The sequence below is a fragment of the Bufo gargarizans genome, chromosome 9, assembly GCF_014858855.1.
Source record: "Bufo gargarizans isolate SCDJY-AF-19 chromosome 9, ASM1485885v1, whole genome shotgun sequence".
NCBI classification, from domain to species: Eukaryota; Metazoa; Chordata; class Amphibia; order Anura; family Bufonidae; genus Bufo; species Bufo gargarizans.
Window position 1 is genome coordinate 61755242 of NC_058088.1, and position 18846 is coordinate 61774087.

The 18846-nt window shown below is 35.8% G+C and overlaps 1 protein-coding gene across 1 annotated transcript; it reads right to left on the bottom strand.

Annotated features, from left to right (window-relative positions):
• Nucleotides 1-1717: 1717 nt before the first annotated feature.
• ZIC3 (Zic family member 3) lies at nucleotides 1718-4981 on the bottom strand. The gene is made up of 3 exons (XM_044268428.1): nucleotides 3886-4981; nucleotides 2734-2897; nucleotides 1718-2417 (listed from the first exon to the last, which is right to left on the bottom strand). The coding sequence occupies exons 1-3, from the start codon at nucleotides 4856-4858 to the stop codon at nucleotides 2229-2231; spliced, it is 1326 nt and encodes a 441-aa protein (XP_044124363.1). The 5' UTR covers nucleotides 4859-4981; the 3' UTR covers nucleotides 1718-2228.
• Nucleotides 4982-18846: the final 13865 nt, after the last annotated feature.

The window sequence follows — 18846 nt, forward strand, 5'->3', positions numbered from 1 at the left end:
AAAGATGTGCAGCCATTTCACAGTGAGAGCCCTGCTGTTCCTTCCAACCACTACTAGTCTTAATATGTTAAAGAGTCAGTCAACTGAAATGATGCTGCAATGTGTGCAAAAAAATGGGAAAAGCCTATTACGTATAATTTTTATTTTGTTTCAAGTTAGCATGTAAATATTATATTTCATGGTATATATTTATATATATATATATATATATACAGTATATATATATACCTTTGACTGTGTGTATATTAATATATTATTTTTCTTGCTGTATTTTATTTATATAAATCTATTAGGCACAAAGGTTTTCAGTTAATAAAAATGCTGCATTACTCTATGTATAGCTGCAGGCTGAATTTTTTCTCTATTACTATTACTTAGTTTGCCCATAGAAAAATATCATTTCAAATTATGCATGGCAAACCATGTTAACCATATGATAACTATAAACTGTACTTGTCCTCCACCAGTGACTGATATCTGTGCCCTAGTTTATAGCACAGGTACTCTCTTAGTTACCCCATATATATTTCATAGGTAAAAAAAAATTCCAGAAAAACAACTAGTCTGACCATAACAAATGGCCTATGTGTACTAAATATGTATTTTCTGTTTTCTCCACTTAAAAATATTGCATTTTTAAAGGGGTGGGGCCAAGGAATAACTACTATATTGAGATGATAACACTAGCTCTGCCATAGCAATCATACCTCAGAATACCAAAGTGTTATGTCATAAACCGAGAAGCCCTTTATTTTGGGGTGGGGATGGGGGTGGGGGGTTCGCCATGACCATATCTTAAATCATACCCATAATCAGAATCATGCAGATATCTTGTGTCCTTTAAAATAAGATGCTTCCAAATGAATTCCATCAATTTCATTTCAGAAAGGTTTCAGATGGGAAATGTACATATTTTTGGCAATTTTTTTTTTTAGTTTTACCACTATTTACTATCACACTCAATATTGCTATTTATAAAGATTTTATATCTTGAGGACATTTTTGAGGATTTGACCTTTCTTATCGTCAATACCAGTGCTGATATATTAAGGCCTAAAAAATGAATTTCTTACGTTATTTTTTTTTTAACCCCAAAATTTTTCTACCTGGCTCTATCATGCTCTCACAGTATTAATATTCCTTAGCCAGAATTTTCTTTTTCTCCCAAGATAAAACTGAACCCATTAAATTCTTTCAAAATTGCTAGAGAGCAACAGCATGCTTCCATTTGTTCTTTGAAGCATTCGATAGAGATGTCATGGTACCCAACTGAATTGATTAGAAATATTTGATTTGCCTGAACAGGGTTGAAAGGAAAATGTATTATACTTACTGCTTTAAAACAAATATCAGCTAACTTGAAATGTCTTTTGATATCTATCCTTGTCACCTAAACACCTGCAACAAAATGTTACAACCTTCCAAAAATATCCTTGAATAATGTGAATTTTTTTTCACAATAAGAGATTCTGTTAATGCAAAGGAACTCATTGGTTAGACAATTTAAAATTAGAATTTTTTTTCAAAACAATAAATTTTAATGCTAAAGCAGTTATAACCAAAAGCTATACAGAGTTTTGTTAGAAAATTTTTTCATAAATATTGTTCAGTTCCCGGCACTTGTATCAATAATTAAATTACAAACGATAAATATGGCATCATGGATATATTTACAAAACTTCTTACAAAAGGCAACTGTATACTAAACGGTCACAATCTGTGAATTAACACACACCCCCATCCTGAAAATATACTGAACAACAGCTTTGACCCTATAGGACAAGGAATACATTCACAAGTGTAATGCTTTGAGAAAGTTCAAGACATAACAAGACTTTGGCACGGTTTTTAAGAATGTGAGAGTTTTACAGTCACCATAAAGGTGAATGTTTTTTTTTTTTTTATCTGTTAAATACACTATTTAAGAACCTTCTATAATGTGAAAAGAAGAATGTAATATTGTTAAAGTAAAAAAAAAAATAAAAAATGAATAAGGAATGTAAATGCCAAAATATGTTTTCAGATCCTGAGAAAGGGACACAATTAGTCCACAGCCTTCTTTAAAAAAAAAAGGGGGAAAAATCCAGGGTAATAAAACAAAGCCCTGTTCTGCTGTTTGTTTCATAAACTCCATCATCTCCATGTTGGTAGAACCACCTTCTTCGTCTCTGTCATTCATTTGGTCCTTTTTACTGAGCGTGACTTTGCCTTTTTCTGTGTATTCTTTTTTAAACATACCACTCATTAAAATTGGGTGGAAGTAATCCTGGGTTGTGAGTGTTGCTGTTAGTCTGAATTACTGCTGAAGTCGTTTTAGAAGGCTCCTCGCTGCTGGCAGAAACCATTGCTGGTGGGGTGGCAGATTCATAACCTGAACTGGCAGCTGGGGATGAATCAGACCCTTGAGATTCATGTACCTGGAAAAAAAAATAAAAAAAATTTGAATCATAACTCTTATTATCCATTGCTTAAATAGTATTATTCATTGGCAATCATGAACGATACAGATAGAGTGATGAATAGAGCTTGGCTGATATGTTTAGATGCTAAATGACTATATAAATGAGTGACTGTATTATTAACCCTTAGCTATATTATGGGGTTAAGATTAGTCTTAAAATATAAAACATTTCCAATACAAATGCAATTCCAGTACAGATTAGCTAGCATATTAAATCACACAATCTTGCAATTTCCAATAAAAATAATAACAATATCAATGATTATAGTTACCTTCATGTGTTTCCGTAGAGAGCTGGGGTGTGTGTAGGATTTATCGCAGACCTTGCAGATGTAGGGTTTGTCTGATGTATGCACGTGCATATGCTTTTTCCTGTCACTGCTGTTTGCAAACCGGCGGTCGCATCCTTCAAACTCACACTTAAAAGGCTTCTCACCTTGTGGAAGAGGACATAGCATAGTGTGTTAGATAGCCATGGCTGCAGAATACATATATCCAGTCATCCCTGTGCTACGTTTTACAGTTTCACCCCCCCCCCCCCTCCCCTCACCACTCTTGATGAAATTCACATTGTTGGCCCAGACTGGATGATTTCCTCCTTAAATATTCCCATACGTTATCTGCATATCACGTTGATATATTTTTAACTAGCCAAATTGACACTCAATAAAACACAAAGGGACACCTAGGCAAATCCTATATAAATGGGTCAAACAGTCTGATAATTGTTATCCTACATCTAAATGAAATTTCATTATCGTGGCTTTTGAATGACAATAGTTGTGGGTAAAAGTGTAAAATACTGCAACCACAGTCCTTCATTAGCTTAAGTACAATAGTGAGAGACCATATCACTTAAAAAAACAAAACACTGCAGTTTTAAGACCTGTTCGACGAGGGAGGACATTAGTTGTCATCCTGTCCTTTCTAAACTCACTTTGCTTGCAAAGAGTTTAATTAAACACAGAATTCCAAATAAAAATACTTTGACAAAAGTATCACTGCTTTAATTAGGAGATGTGCCAATCAAGAGGAAAAAAAGAGCGGAAGTGAGTGAAAATGAGATTTCATTAGCATTTCTATAGTTTACTTAACAGTATGCAAGGAGCTAAAGTGCTTGGAAAGTGAATCATCCCTCAACAAATTTGTATTTGTTCACTGCAAGACAGAAACAGGACAACAGAAACTGCACACAATTGCACCTCGTTGTCCTGAAGGATGTTAAAATGCAATAAAATTCTATTCAATATTTTAAAAAATGTTTTAAAGTGCAGCAAAGTGCACTAACATTCAATTCAGTATTTCAAAAAATTATTAAACCCACCACTGATAACAGTAAAAAGTTACATAGCAACTACATATAGGCCTAATAAGTCACAATTTACAAATGGATATATAGCTATGAACCCCTGGTGCCTTCTTACCTGTATGAGTTCTTTTGTGGATCTTTAGATTTTCTGAACGTGCAAATATTTTCCCACATCCAGGGAATGGACATGGAAAAGGTTTCTCTCCAGTATGCACCCTTATATGATTAACCAGTTTATATTTTGCTTTGAAGGATTTGCCTCCCCTGGGACATTCCTCCCAGTAACAAATGTGATTTGTTTGTTCTGGTCCCCCAACGTGTTCCATTGTCATATGTGTGACCAGTTCATGCATACTACTAAATGTCCTATCGCAGCTTTTCTGCGGACGGTTCATCGGTGATTCCTCCATCCATTTGCACGATAATTCTTGTTTGATAGGTTGCCTCATATATCTAAAAAATGCCCCTGGGCCATGATGAGCAGCCACATTCATGCTCATATTCATGTGATTGTAGTTGTGGAACTGGGCAGTTGCATAATGATCAGTCCTGGGGCTGGGCACCGCTCTGTAAGGATCTGGACGTCCGAAAATATCACCTCTGAGACCTAAATGCATTTGTCCATTGACCACATGTCCATTGGGTGAAGTGTGGCTGGAGCTTTGTTCGTGAAGTCCCGGAAAGATCAGGTGTCCTGGCGATTCAGTCATTCCAGGAGGGCCGTGGCTGGCGAAAAGTCCGTGCTGACCACCTGGAGAGGCAGCGTCCCCAATTCCAGAATTACGATTTCGGAAAAGAAAATCTCTTGTGGAGTTAAAGGCAGCACCGCCGTAAGATGGCACCTGCCCAGCATGGTGTCCAAGCGCGTTGGCATATCCGGATGCCTGCGGGGTAAAAGCTGAGCTCTGGTTTGAACAGAGATCATGACTGCCTGGACTGAGCTTAAAAGCTGCAGCGTGTGAAGGTTCAGCAAAAGGATTAAGCCCCATGCCAGCATCTCGGTTGGACATTTCATGATGGCGAGATGTCCCAAACCCACCAACTCCCAGGGTGGGAAACTGAGGTCCTCCATCTAGAAGCATCGCCATGAATGAACCTGAGCGGCGTGCAGACCCAAATGGATGGTCAGCACTGGATGCAGTTCATGCAGAAGCAATGATAATAAAAAATTAGTTTTGATTTTATTCCTTTTGCTTGTTGGAAATCCAGGAATCAGTTCAGCCTCTCCAACAGAGTAATGTCCTTGGACTGATAAAGTCAATCACTCACTCCTCACACATAAACCAACTCAGGAGGCAGTCTGAATTGCACCAATAGAAACTGAGCTGGGGGAGTGTCATTCGAGCCCAGCCCCGGGCACCCATTTGCCTGTGAACTCTTGATTGACAGAGTTTAGCATTGAATATGGCAGCTTCACTAATATCTATTCCCTGATTGGTTTACCCAGGTTTAGTATTTGCAGGTAAGTTTAACCCCTTTAGTGCTGCAAATGAATAGCAATGCATAGCAAACCTATATGTGACAGCCTCTCCCAGCACTGTAGGTGTTAATTGATTACAAAGAGCCCACATATTTAGCCGAAAGATCCCTAATTTAAGGATGCCTCCATCCACCTTCTTAAACATCATACGCCAGCGATCATTCAGCAGACTGTTATCTTACATTTATCCCTAGATTAAGACACTAGAATCTTCCCATAAATGCGATACATAGGGCTTTAGCAATGCACAGATAAAAGAGAATATTTCAGCCTTTGTCTCTGTAGCTTTTATTTCTATTGTATAGCAGCTTTGTGCTTATCTGTGCATTCGCTCATTGCTGTATGCTGTCCCTTTAAAACTTGCAGCCGTTGCTACAAGAAAACAATGTGTTTTCTAAAAAAAATCCTCTGTGGAAATCCACCACTCTGCTCTGTATTGGCTTGTTTATTTGTTGTAAATTGACTGTTTTATAAATATATATATATTATGTTGATTATTAACCTTATAAACCTGTAAACTTTGTCTTTATTTTATGTTTCTTATTTGAATTGCTTCCATGACTGTGGATTTTCATATATTTCCATCCCTCCCCCTTCTCTCCCTGGTGACAAAAAGGAATAAACAGTTAAATTGCTTGGATGGAAACAAAAGAAGAAGGAGACTTTAAGGGAGAATCCCTGTTGTGTGTGCTCTGAGTTAGAATTTTTAAACTTCCCACTGCAGTTTCATGCGAAAACACATATGATCACATAAGACCTTCATCATATAGGCTGCACTAAGACATCAAGAGAAGGTTTTCTTCTTTTTTTTTTTTTTTTAACAAAAAAAAATGCATTTGTCTAGTGATGATTATAAGCTTTAGACAGCTCTATAAATTCCCTTCCTTTCTGTATGGGAAAGCATTTGCAAAGAACTATAGGGAGTAAGATTGGGAATAAAAGACAGAGAGAAAGATGGCCGTAATTGTAATATCCTGAGATTTGCTGAGCCCAAAAGTCTGTCTATTGAGCCACTTTCACAGGATTGTCGCTGTCTCTCTGCAGGAAACATAAAATCTGATCAAGTTCAGAGACGCATTGAGGGACTGCTTCAAGCAGAGCTTTATAACTGCAGTCTTTTCACATCCTTCCCCCAAATCAGCCCCAGGAAAGAGTTTGCATTCTTTATTTTAGAGTTTTGCAAAAAAAAAAAAAGAAAAACTCCACCCCTATAAAAATCAGCTTCACTAGTAATGCCATGTCCCATCAAAACCAATCAAAATTCATGCAACACATCCAACAGGAACACACTAAAAGTTGAAAGGTGAGTCCCTCTTGTCTTAAATCATTGCTTCTTAAACCTAGTTTACTGCATGTTTGTTAGACATCGCTGTGGTGCAGCTTGTCTACAAGGGTAAGGCAAAGTTGTGGAGGGATCACTGATCTTATGCTTGGGGCTGGACGAGAGGCTGCATTCGTAGCTGCTACGCCTGGGAACTTGGGCTGGTTTATTTGATGGACGCAAAGCTTATCCCAATGCAGTAGTGAGCTTTGATGTTCCTTGGGTGAATGCACTACATTTCAAATGCCCTCCTCAGTCACTGAAAGTCCTATAGAAAGCAGCAAAGGTTTATGGTGATTCTCGTGTTCTTTCATAGGTGTCAGCAAAGATTTTTTCAGTTCTATCCCCCCCTTTCATTAGTTTATTGGCCTGTCCCAAAGCAAATAGCTGATTTTCCTTACCTGTTTATGTGACTGTGGACATGCAGGACATTGTCCCGATAAGATAATTCATTAGCTCAGGCATATGTTGACTTGTATCTGTGACAAAAAGGACATCATTTAATTAGACCATCAAGTGAGAATACGTTGTGAAGTGTCTGTGAAGTTGCTGACTTGAAACCACTGTGGATAAATGACCTTTAATGTTCCAGAGGCCTCAGCAGTGGTCCTTCTGTGTTGTTTTTTTTTCCCCCTGCTTCTCTTTTTTGACACTTTTTTAATACTACATTTTTACTTTCAAGTTTAAAAGAGAAGAAAAAAGACCTATAGATGGAGATATGGGAGGAGGGGGGGGGGGGGGGGGTTGTGACACTAGACTTCAAGATGTAGGATCTTCCTTTTTTTAAGAAGTTAAATCCATCCAGATGTGTGAAAGTCTTTACTGTTAAAATAAACAATCGATGGAATATAAAATGCACGCTGCACTGCTTAACCTTTTGCCAGAACTCGGAGGGTGGATAATATATCTTTTTGAGGAGCGCACATTGAATGGAGCGCTCTGACACAATCATTTAAGTGTTAAATAAGATATACTGTGATATCTTAAGACATCATTATGATTGAAGAATCTAGGAATCAAGATTGTAGTTACAATGACAAAGATCTGCCAGGGATAGAGAGGTAGATAATAGATAGATCGATAGAGAGATAGATAGATAGATAGATAGATAGATAGATATAGAGATAGATAGTTTTTATTATGCTACACATACTTTTTTTTCACTATGATTATTTTATTGCAGTATTATGCATGACTTGTATCACTATATTTTCTAATAGTCCCTTCTATGGTGTTCTTGTATTTGTTATCATGATGTCATGAATCATAACAACAGCATTACAATCAATATTCATACACTAAATACATTTATTAATATAGTTTCACTTATGTCATGAGAAAAAAAAAGAATAATTGTAACCCTTCACACCTCCATATTTTATACATTATTGCTTAATTAAATGTCTTGACTTGATAAAATGTTATGTAAAGAGAAGTAGAATAATAAAATGTCTGTGTTTATGATATATATATATATATATATATATATATATATGTATATATATATTAGATTGAAATAGATGGAACGATAGTCTTTTCTTGTTCACTAATTCCATAAGCTACTGCCGATGTAATTTACGTGACCCAAGATACATTTTAATACATTTTAAGTCTTACATAGAAAAAGATTGAAGCATTGAAACCCATCGGCTGGGTTGTATATTGCTTGTTCATTTGTAAACAAATTGTGGTTGCAGAATAATTAAAGCTAAACTAGTGGCAAATTAGACATTTTCATTGTTCGTGTCAATCAATGGCAGTATAATCACATGTACACTTGAACTTCGAAGGGATGCATTGAAGTAAACAGGGCCTTGGGTGTATAGAGAATAGGAGCAGAATGACTCTGTCGAAGAAACTTCACCTTACAAAGAAACCAGGACTTCCGCACAAAGTGCAGACACTTACTCGATAGTTAAAGCTCATTCACGGTCTTTGGGCCAACCTATCTATGAGGAGAGGGGAAGACAGATGCGAGGTATTAGTCAACCACAAGATAAGCTTCTAGCAACAAGGAAAGGTTGTGAAATGACCACAGTAAGATTAAGTTCATCCAAGGAATAGGAAGAACAATGAAAATATGCCCGTCACATAGCTGGTGGCTGGTGCTTTTGTGATCTGAGTAATGGTGATACTAAAGCAAGACAGACTGTTAGGCCTCCTGATGGATTCCTCTCCCTCCTAAAATCCATTCCTTTGGTAAATAATGGTATTTTTAGCATCATAAGTCACCTCACAAAAAGGACCAAATTTTGAGAATGCTAAATTAGGCTGTTAATTGAACAAGACACATTCTTCTCATGAGATGGGGAATGCATCAGTTGGATTAAGAAAAAAAAAAAACTTAAATCGTAATATCCTATATGGACTCGAAAAGGCAGAGCGTCCACCCCCATGACTGACATCTGTTGTCTAAGGTGGTAATATTGAAATATATCTATGGTTTTGAGTGCATAAAATTCTCATTTGGGCTGGAAAAATAGATTTAGAAGATGTGTGTCTGTAATGGGAACAAATGCTCCAGTTATCATTAGACTAAACAGCAGAGTCCCTGGCATATTAGCTTGAATATTAAAGGCTTACGCTTCTGGGCTCAACATCTTAAATCCACCTAATGTGCTTTGTCTTCTAGGTAGACAATCCAGGCTCTCAGTCTGGGAGTATATTAGGCCTGATTCATTTCTCTTTACACGTTCTTTTCACACTGTGGATCCCAAGAGGACACATTTTATGTGCTCTTATAAAAAAATAATGTAATGCTATTTCTATAAACATTTGAAATAAACGCAGCTCTACCAACATGACCTTCTGGTTGGGTTCAACTTCTGGGTGTGACATGGCTTCTACACACGTCTTCTTGTAAACAACAAGCTCTTGTTTAGTTTTTGCTTGTGTGTGTGGTAACTTTGGCTGAGGAGTAAAAGAAAGTTGCGAATATCTCAATCAGTGATGAGATGACCTGTGACCTGGAGGGTGCTTTTTATTGTCCTCTTTCTTTTGAGGGGGACACACAGTTTATTGACCCATTCAGTGTAACTTTGCCCTGAGGGGGAAACCACAAGCACCGCACTACTTGAAGATATGAGGGCTGTGTCTACTGTCTCTGTATACCTTCATTATCACTACTTCTACCAAACGTCCATAGACACTCTTCCTGTTGAGATTATCTTGCCGTATTGTGTAGGATACGTATTCTATATGTGTTCAATTGATGTAGTTAGATAGATAGATAGATAGATATGATAAAAAGAAAATACATTATAGAAAGATAAAGATAGATAGATAGATAGATAGATAGACAGATATGAGATAGATACTAGATAATAGATTGTAGATAGATAGATAGATAATGGAATATACAGAACATATATGGATATGAGATATATAATAGATGATAGATAGATAGATAGATAGATAGATAGATAGATAGATAGATAGATAGATAGATAGATAGATATGTTTTCGTAGAAATATTTCAAAGAATATAAAAATGTTGGATTTTATGTTTTGGGATTCTCAGTATCATACCGATGGAAGATGCTCTATGATATGAATGAAACACTAAGATTAACACAACATTTTACACCTTCAATTCAACATGTGTTACAATGGTTCTTTCTCATTTGTATTTGTCTCGATACATCCTTCATTATGAACTTGTTTGGGCTTTTCTTTTTCTTTCACCACTAATGGCTAAATGCATTTGGAAGTGGATGCTATTATGCAGAAGACCCCCTATCTACAAAAGACCCCGTAGATTTATGTGCACAAAATGAAAGGGAATGTGTACTATGAATGTGTTTTGCAGTGTACACCTATTTCTAGGCCTATATGTCTGGTATTTTATACAGAACCCATATTTGATGCATTTTCAAACTGATGGTAAAAAAACTAAAAAAAATAATAAGATGTCAGAATCTGGGGGATCATTTATAAGCAAGGCGCTATTCTTTCTTGCATTATGATGCAGTATGGAAAGAGCATAACAGCAATGTCAAATTATACTCCAGTCCTAACTAACTAAAGAAATATAAGAAATACGAGAAAAAAAGCCACAATATTGCCAATAGCTGCACAGGATAAATCTGTAAAGTTAATGCAAATCACCATGTAACCAATCATATGACTAATATTGTAAAAATTATGACCAGAATAACAGATATGGGCATACATTCAGTTGAAATAATACTATAATATTAAATTTTTTTTAATTTCTTTTTTTTTCTATTGCTTCAAAAATCTAAATATTTCACCATTCAATAAACAGGCACCAGAGTTTGTAAAATTAAAAACTTTTTTTTCCAACATTTTTCTAGTTTCTCTAATAACTCTATAGCATTATTAATGGATTCCATATATAGGAATGCTAAAATACAAAAATAGGTTTGGGCCGGTGACGTAATTGCAAAAGTTTGCCTGGGAGGGGGCCACTCTTTATGTGCTGATTGAACATACTTAGCTAAGGTTAATTTATCAGTCTGCTGTCGCAAGTTGCATGTTTTCAAACTGGCTTTGGGGAGGTCTATAATGGATAACATAGGGCACATAGTCATTGTCAACACACGGATAGGCTGGGTAAAGAATGTAGGGTGGGGGATTATATTAATAGTGAATACTGTGGATAATTGACATCTAATTCATTAATCACAATTGATGAAACCTGATGAAAATTGCATAGTCTTGCTGACAGTACCTTGATTTTGGAAATGTCTTCTATCGGCAGTTATTTATTAAAATGTTCTTAAAATGTATCAATCATCACTTGCTACATTGTACTCAATCACAATTAGCCACGTATTTCAAAAGTTGTTCATGTAAAAATGATATCCTTGCAGTTTTTTTTTCAGATATAGGAATCATTTTCAGTGGAATTTCCATTATGAAACAGAAAATATATTTGTAGGAACAGTGTTTTGTAGAAATATTAATAAATGTAAAAAATATGCAGTCTTCACATCTATGCACAGCTGTGACGTGTGTTATTGCATTCTGTGTACAGCACTACTGCATATGTTGGAACTAAATAGCTATGAACCACTTTACGTATGTCGGCCGATCCAGCTCAGTTTCCCTCTGTAGCAGTTCAAAAAACTTTGGTGGGAGACTGAAGCCAGAACTGATCCCATATCTTTCTATGGGAATTGTTCCTATAAATCGGGTGATGCTGGAAGTCAAATAGGGCCAGGCGGAGAAACTCTGCAGACCGTCTTTTTTGTCTGGTGCTTTCAGTCTATGGAGCACTAGGTGCAGCTCCACATGTATCAATTGTGTCCAGCTCCACACAAAAATAAAAATGTCCGGACACCAGTGATGTATGGGCACCCAGTCTAACAGAAAATGGCTAATATTAATGTCTGAAGAGGTGATGCTTTCATTCATAACCATTGGGTTCCCTAAAACAGGTTGGTATGATTGATGCCCTTTTTCTGGGTGGTTTCAACAGAAGAAGGACTATAGTATACGTAAGTAAAATTTTCCTGATTAGACTTGTCATTGTATATTATTTTATTATTTTAACAAAAATTTCTAAAAAATAATGATGGAAGCCAATTTCGAACCGATGTAGACTCTTGTCTCGTTTCTTTTCCTAAAGAGCTTTGGCGCTTCACAAACAATTAAAAATATGCTATGTTTGGTAAACTGAGTGGTTCTTCCCAACCAAAATATGTCAAGTCACATCATAATTCTCAACTGTGGTAGCTCACTTCCACTCCATAGGAGCAGGTTATTGGTAGAAAGTAATTTAGTCTCCTACATAGGCAATCACGCGGGTCCCATGAGCAATTGAGGTCTCCTTCAGACCATGTGGTAAGCCGCCTGACTGTGCGCATGAAAGATTGAAATCCCCCAGGAAAACTCGCTAAGTCCCTCCATCAAGATAAGTACAAGACTTGTGCCAAAGTCTTGGCTTTTGTGCTACTAAAACCCGTCACTGTTCTTTCATGGGTGTGGAGATCTCCTTGGTCCATTGTCAGATAGGAAAAAAAACTTGTTTGTGTCAAAAAACTTTTTTAAGGAAGGCAGTGGGCAGCTTCATTTACATTTAGTTTGCTGTTTAATACGGACTAGCTGACGTTTACAGGACAGAGTTCAACTTTTTTTAATTTTAAACGCATATTGTTAAACTAAAAATGTATATTTTTTTAACACACTGGCAGTTAATTTCACAATATAAAAATATATTGATTATTTATCATATATTATAATGAATTAAAACAAGAAATTAACCATCCTGAATAAAGCCTATAAAACATACATAACGTTCATAGGTGTGTTCATACATATATGCACAGTTCTCCAGTGTATTAGGTCACTGAGAAAATGCCATATGCCTCACTACATTTTATTAGGGATAATTTTGTGTAAATAAGTACAAATGTATAAATTAAACTGTTAACAAGTTTCCAAGACACTTGGAAAATTGAAAAAAATGTCATGATTTACAGGGAAGTATGCCTTATATAAGAATATCTAGCTATGATATAATGTTCACAGTAACAAAAAAGATCCCCAGTATGTAACTTTGATTTGGATTTAGTTTTTTTTGTGTTTTTGCTGCAGTAATTTTAAAGCAATGTTTGCATGTTTTGCAAGTATTTGTGCATTATTTTGTCAGAGATATGAACATAAATGAATTCAGAAAGAAAAAAACGTATAGTGTTTCCATATAAACTGAGAGACTGTTATTAGAATTAGACAGAGTAAACTTTCTAAAATGGAAAGAAACAGGCAATTTTATTTTCTTTTTAACGTTAGTTGACAGACACCTTTGCCCCCTTGTAAATCACAACAAAAGGAAAACCAGCAAAGTGGGTAACAGCAGGTAGTCTCTGAGTGCAGTACATATAAATGAACCTACCTTGCTAGTGGATTGTGTACCTATTTAGCCATTCGAAAACGAACAATTCACCTTTTGACTTTGGGGGCTTGATGAGAAGAAATTTAGTTAAGTCGTTAACATATGTTTATCTATCATGAAAGACACCTTTTAACTTGCAAAATTTGTCTTAAAATTTAATTAACGCTCAAGTTGCCATTCACACACATCTAATACACAAAAGATGGTATTTCCTCGTAGACTGGAACATAATATATATTCTGAAGATGAACCAGATGGCGAGATGAGACTTTGAGACTTGTAGATATATATATTTTTTGTAGGGGGGGGGGGGGGGTAAAGCTCAACAATTTTTTTCTAGCAAAACACAGAAGTAGAAGGGCTTTAATTAGTCACAACTCACAATGACAGCACTGGTCAATTAGTATTTGTCTGACTTTAATCCTGTTAGTCCCGTTATTATGTTGTTTAAATGTAGCCCAGATCATAAAACCTATTTCCTTTCAACACCTAAGACATCCTGACCTTCGCCTTGACCCAATGAACCCTTTAAAGAGATAGGATACTGTTATAGTACATCTGAGGTTTCTTTGAATAATATTTTTTTTTTTACTTAAATACTTAGTAAATCTATCTATATCTCTATCTATGTAATATCTATCAATCTATCTATTATCTATCAATCTATCTATGTAATATCTATCTATTATCTATCAATCTATGTCTATATTTGAAGATGATCTATCTCTATATGACTCTCAATCTCTTCGTCTATCTATAGATATCTCATGACTCTCTATCTATCTCATATCTATCTATATATCTATCTATCTATCTCATATCTATCTATCTATCTATCCATCTATGTTTATATTTTAAGATGATATATCTGTCTATCTATCCATCCATTTGACTCTCAATCTCTTTGTCAATCTATGTCTATCTCATGTCTATCTATCTATCACCAGATTAGTGAATAAAAGTCCTTTTATTTTCAAATTTGCCATTGTGAGTGTGCTGCCTTTTTGCATTTTTTTAATCTATATCTATGTAATCTATCTATCTATCTATCTATCTATTTATCAATCAGACATTCAATCTCTCTCTCTCTATAAATATATATATATATATATATATATATATACACACACATACCGTATTTATATATGTAATGTTTATCTGTCTAGCTATCTATTATCTATCTTTATGTTTATTATAAAGCTATAGAACCTTCTACAGAAATAAAGGAGCTATCCATAGTGTAGAACATTACTTTATGTGCTTGTAACTGTAAGTTATTTGCAGGTAATCCGATACTTCAAACAACGCACATGTTTTTGACACAAAAAATGAAATATAGTACTGATCCAAAACACAATAATTGAAGCCACACTCTTCACCTTCATTCTCCAAGAAATTCAACATATTTTCCTCCAATATATTACCCTCCTAGTATTACCCAACAAGAAGAATCTTTCCTGAAGTGCCTTAAAAGTTCCACTGAGATCTCATATCTCACATTTGTAACTTTAAAAAATAAATGAGTAATTAGTTGACAACGTCTAATTAGTGTTATGTTAAAAAAAAAATTCTGTTTCTTTTTTCTCCCTCCAATTTAGGCTACATAAAAAAAAATGTCTCCAATTGATAATGCAGGCCGCTGAGCGTTATTTTGCTGTATCGTGCGGCACTTTTCAAAGGGTAGTGTGATATATTTTAGAAAAGAGATCAAGCTGTGAAGGTTTGCGTGTCTTCTCTCCACTAAACTAAGCTCTTGTCAATCAAGCCAGCCCCTATCCAATCATCAGAGCTCTTTCCTGAAAGCACATCATCCTGCTGTGCTTTTATACATCACACTGCAGTATGTTTTGATGCATTTTTGCTATCACTTTTAGGGCTGTGAATTAGAAGAACATAATACAGAAAACTGCTCTCCCAAACAGTTGCTTCCTCCACCGCTGGCCGTGGTTTTGCATACATTGCCTCTGCTATTCCAGCACCAAACCCTGGTAATGAAATAAACAGAAAACAATAAGTGGGTTGGGTTACTTTGCATACATCTACCTGGAGATGGAGATCTCTTGATTTAGTGTGCACCCTGGTGGTGACAGGTATCACTGCTCTCTGTGCAATAAGTTCTCCCGTTAGTTAACCCATACATATCATTTAGGACATGGTTCTTTACCAAAGCTGCTGCACACATTATAAAGTATGTAATAGCCCAGACACTGCTATGATGCACATGGACTGATGAATAGTTTACACACATATCTATGCTACGTATTAGGCAGTACTAATACTGACATAGGGAATGTCATCAAAGTTTATGTACTTCTCTTATAGCATATATTATATATTGTGTACGTATAGTAGCATATACTGTGATGGGGCATATTATATGGTATGTATAGTAGTATATTTGTTGTAATGGTACATTTTAGTGCAGTATATATTTTGCTAGAGAGCATATAAGTATAGTTTACTTAGTTCTGTGATGGAACCTATTATATATCGCACCAACTCTCTTCATCCATGTCCTCCCCCATTCCTTGGTTGGGGGAGGACAACTTAACTATATAACAGTGTGTGTATGTGTGTGTGTTTACTAGTACATACACAGCTACAGAGCATATTGTATGATGTGTATAGTAGTAAATGTGATGTTATGGTGCATATTACTATAGTACTGCTATAGCACATTGTAGAGCAGTTCATAGACTTTTGTCCTCATTGAGCTGACTAATGGTACTTATTATATAGTTTGTTTGTGTATTTGTGTATGAGTGTGTCCATGCTTCTGCACGTGCCTTGAGTGCATATCTACGGTATATAGTAGTATATCGTAGTTGTGTATGTGTCCGTATGTGTATCTATGCCTGTGTGTGTCCATGCTTTTGCATGTGTCTAAGTGAATTTATATATATATATATATATATATATATATATATACATATATATGTATTAGTATATAGTGGTTGTGGATGTCCGTACCTTTGTGTGTCCATGCTTTTGCATGTGTCTGAGTACATATCTATACAGTAGTATATAGTGGAGGTGTATATGTGTCTCTGTGTGTGTCTGTGGCTGTGTGTGTCCATGCTTCTGGATGTGTCTGAGAGTGTGTGTGTGTATATATATATATATATATATATATAGTGGTTGTGTGTGTCCGTACCTATGTCTGTCCATACTTCTGGGCGTGTCTGAGTGTGTATATTTTTATATTTATATATATATGTATTAGTATATAGTGGTTGTGTGTGTCCATGCTTCTGGAAGTGTCTGAGTGTATATATATATATATATATATATATATATTAGTATATAGTGGTTGTGTGTGTCCATACCTATGTGTGTCCATGCTTCTGGACGTGTCTGAGTGTGTGTATATATTTATATATATAAATATATATATAGTGGTTGTGTGTGTCCATAATTTTGGATGTGTCTGAGTGTGTATATATATATATATATATATATATATTAGTATTTAGTGATTGTGTTCATGATTCTGCATGTGTCTGAGTTGATATCTATATAGTAGTATATAGTGGTTGTGTGTGTGTTTGTGCCTGTGTGTGTCCATGCTTCTTTATGTGTCTGATGATAGTACATAAAGTACTATGGTAAATCATATATGATACATAGTAGTAGTACATATGGAAAAGCATATGTAGAGTAATTAACCATTAACACTAATGGATTGCCTATATTTCTACGGCATGTATATTGTATAAGTACATGTAGAAAACACAAGATTCCTCCAGTAGGATAACATGAAATGAGTACTGGAAAGTTACAATGTTGCAATCCTTCATATCACATTCTGCTTTATAAGTTTGAAAAGGTTATTTCTGCCTGATCTTGTGGTAACTGTCCAGCTTAACTTCTAAAGTGCAATTGTACAATTCAATGATTAAAGCGTTTTGTAGCAATGCCAGTTAGGTGCCACCGGGAACAAGTGGGTATCATATATATCAGCTCAGCCTATCTTAAGTTTCTCTGAGAAAAGCAAATTTTATTAATCCAAACACATCAATATCACCTTACCATGGTGTATTTAGATAAAGATGATATGTCTATTTTACACTGGACTGGGACCAAATTATTTGGTGTTCTTGTCTGCCCCAATGCTTCTGAAGACACATTTCTGAAAAAACAGAAGGAAAGTTTAATAGTACTTGCATGAAAAATAATCTCTAAAATAATAGGTTCTATTGATCTTGGAAATTGCCTGCTACCTCCTGCTAACACGTTGTTATTGTTCTTCTTACATATTCGATCGCATCACTTGCTGTTTTGTGGGCAATTTGGTTTCTATACCAGGAGGAGGGGGTTAGAAAAAAAGACAACTGGAGTTGGTCAACATTGATGACAGCAGAGAATGCTGCAGCCTGTACGTTCTGAATCCTCAAGCCATGCATTTGCAAACAGAAGAGGATTGAGTGGAGGCATACGCATCCTGCTGTTGTCAGGCAGTGACTGAAGATGCATGCCTCTGCAAATTTATCAATCAGTCTGCTGTGGCCACTGTGATCTTTGCTACTCTATAAAAACACAGAACAAAGAGGCCGAAGACTCCTGTCCTGCTTCCCTCAACTTCCTACACTGGTCAAATTCTGCTTTTTCAGGAACTAACCAGTTCCTACCTTAGGGGGCCTAAATCTTCCAACAAAGATGAGCTATTTGGCAGTTTCTTTTATTTAAACCCTAAAGCTGGTCAAAGACATAGTGATTTTTTTCCCTTTTTTCCTGATAATTACCCAGTATCTACCACTCTGGGAAAAACTTTTTCTGTCAAATTACATGTGTTGCCTTCAATAAAAAGGTGGGATATTGTAATCAGCATCTATTGTCAGAAAATAAAAAAATTATCACATCGATAAATCTTTTCAGCAAAGGATTGGATTTCAGAAATATATTTTTTTGTCAACATAAAATATCCACATGTGGATGAATGAGAAGTTTTGTACTGACTTAATTATTTGCTAATCCATGGCCAGTTAAAATGAGGTTTCCAAAAATATCTTAATCGCTATTTTTTATTACTGCTAATTCCTAGCTGCCAACATCCTAAAGTGGGTCTCCAACCATAAGGCCCCCCCACTCGAAGCTCCCCCATACTGTTGCCTCATTGAGCTGACTGTAAACAGTGTAGCAACAGGAAGGGAAATGCCAATTTGGGCAACCAGTGAGTAAAGGAACAAACTGATGTTTTGCCAATATTAACATATACATTATGTCTGGAACATCACAGGTCATTTTATGATATTTTATTAGGGCACCGTAACTTATTTGAGCTTATTGGTACTATGTGATTAGTGCCTAGAGATTACTACTTAGGCTACTTTCACACTAGCGTTTTCGTTTTCCGGTATTGAGATCCGTCATAGGGGCTTAATATCGGAAAAGAAATGCTTCAGTTTGTCCCAATTCA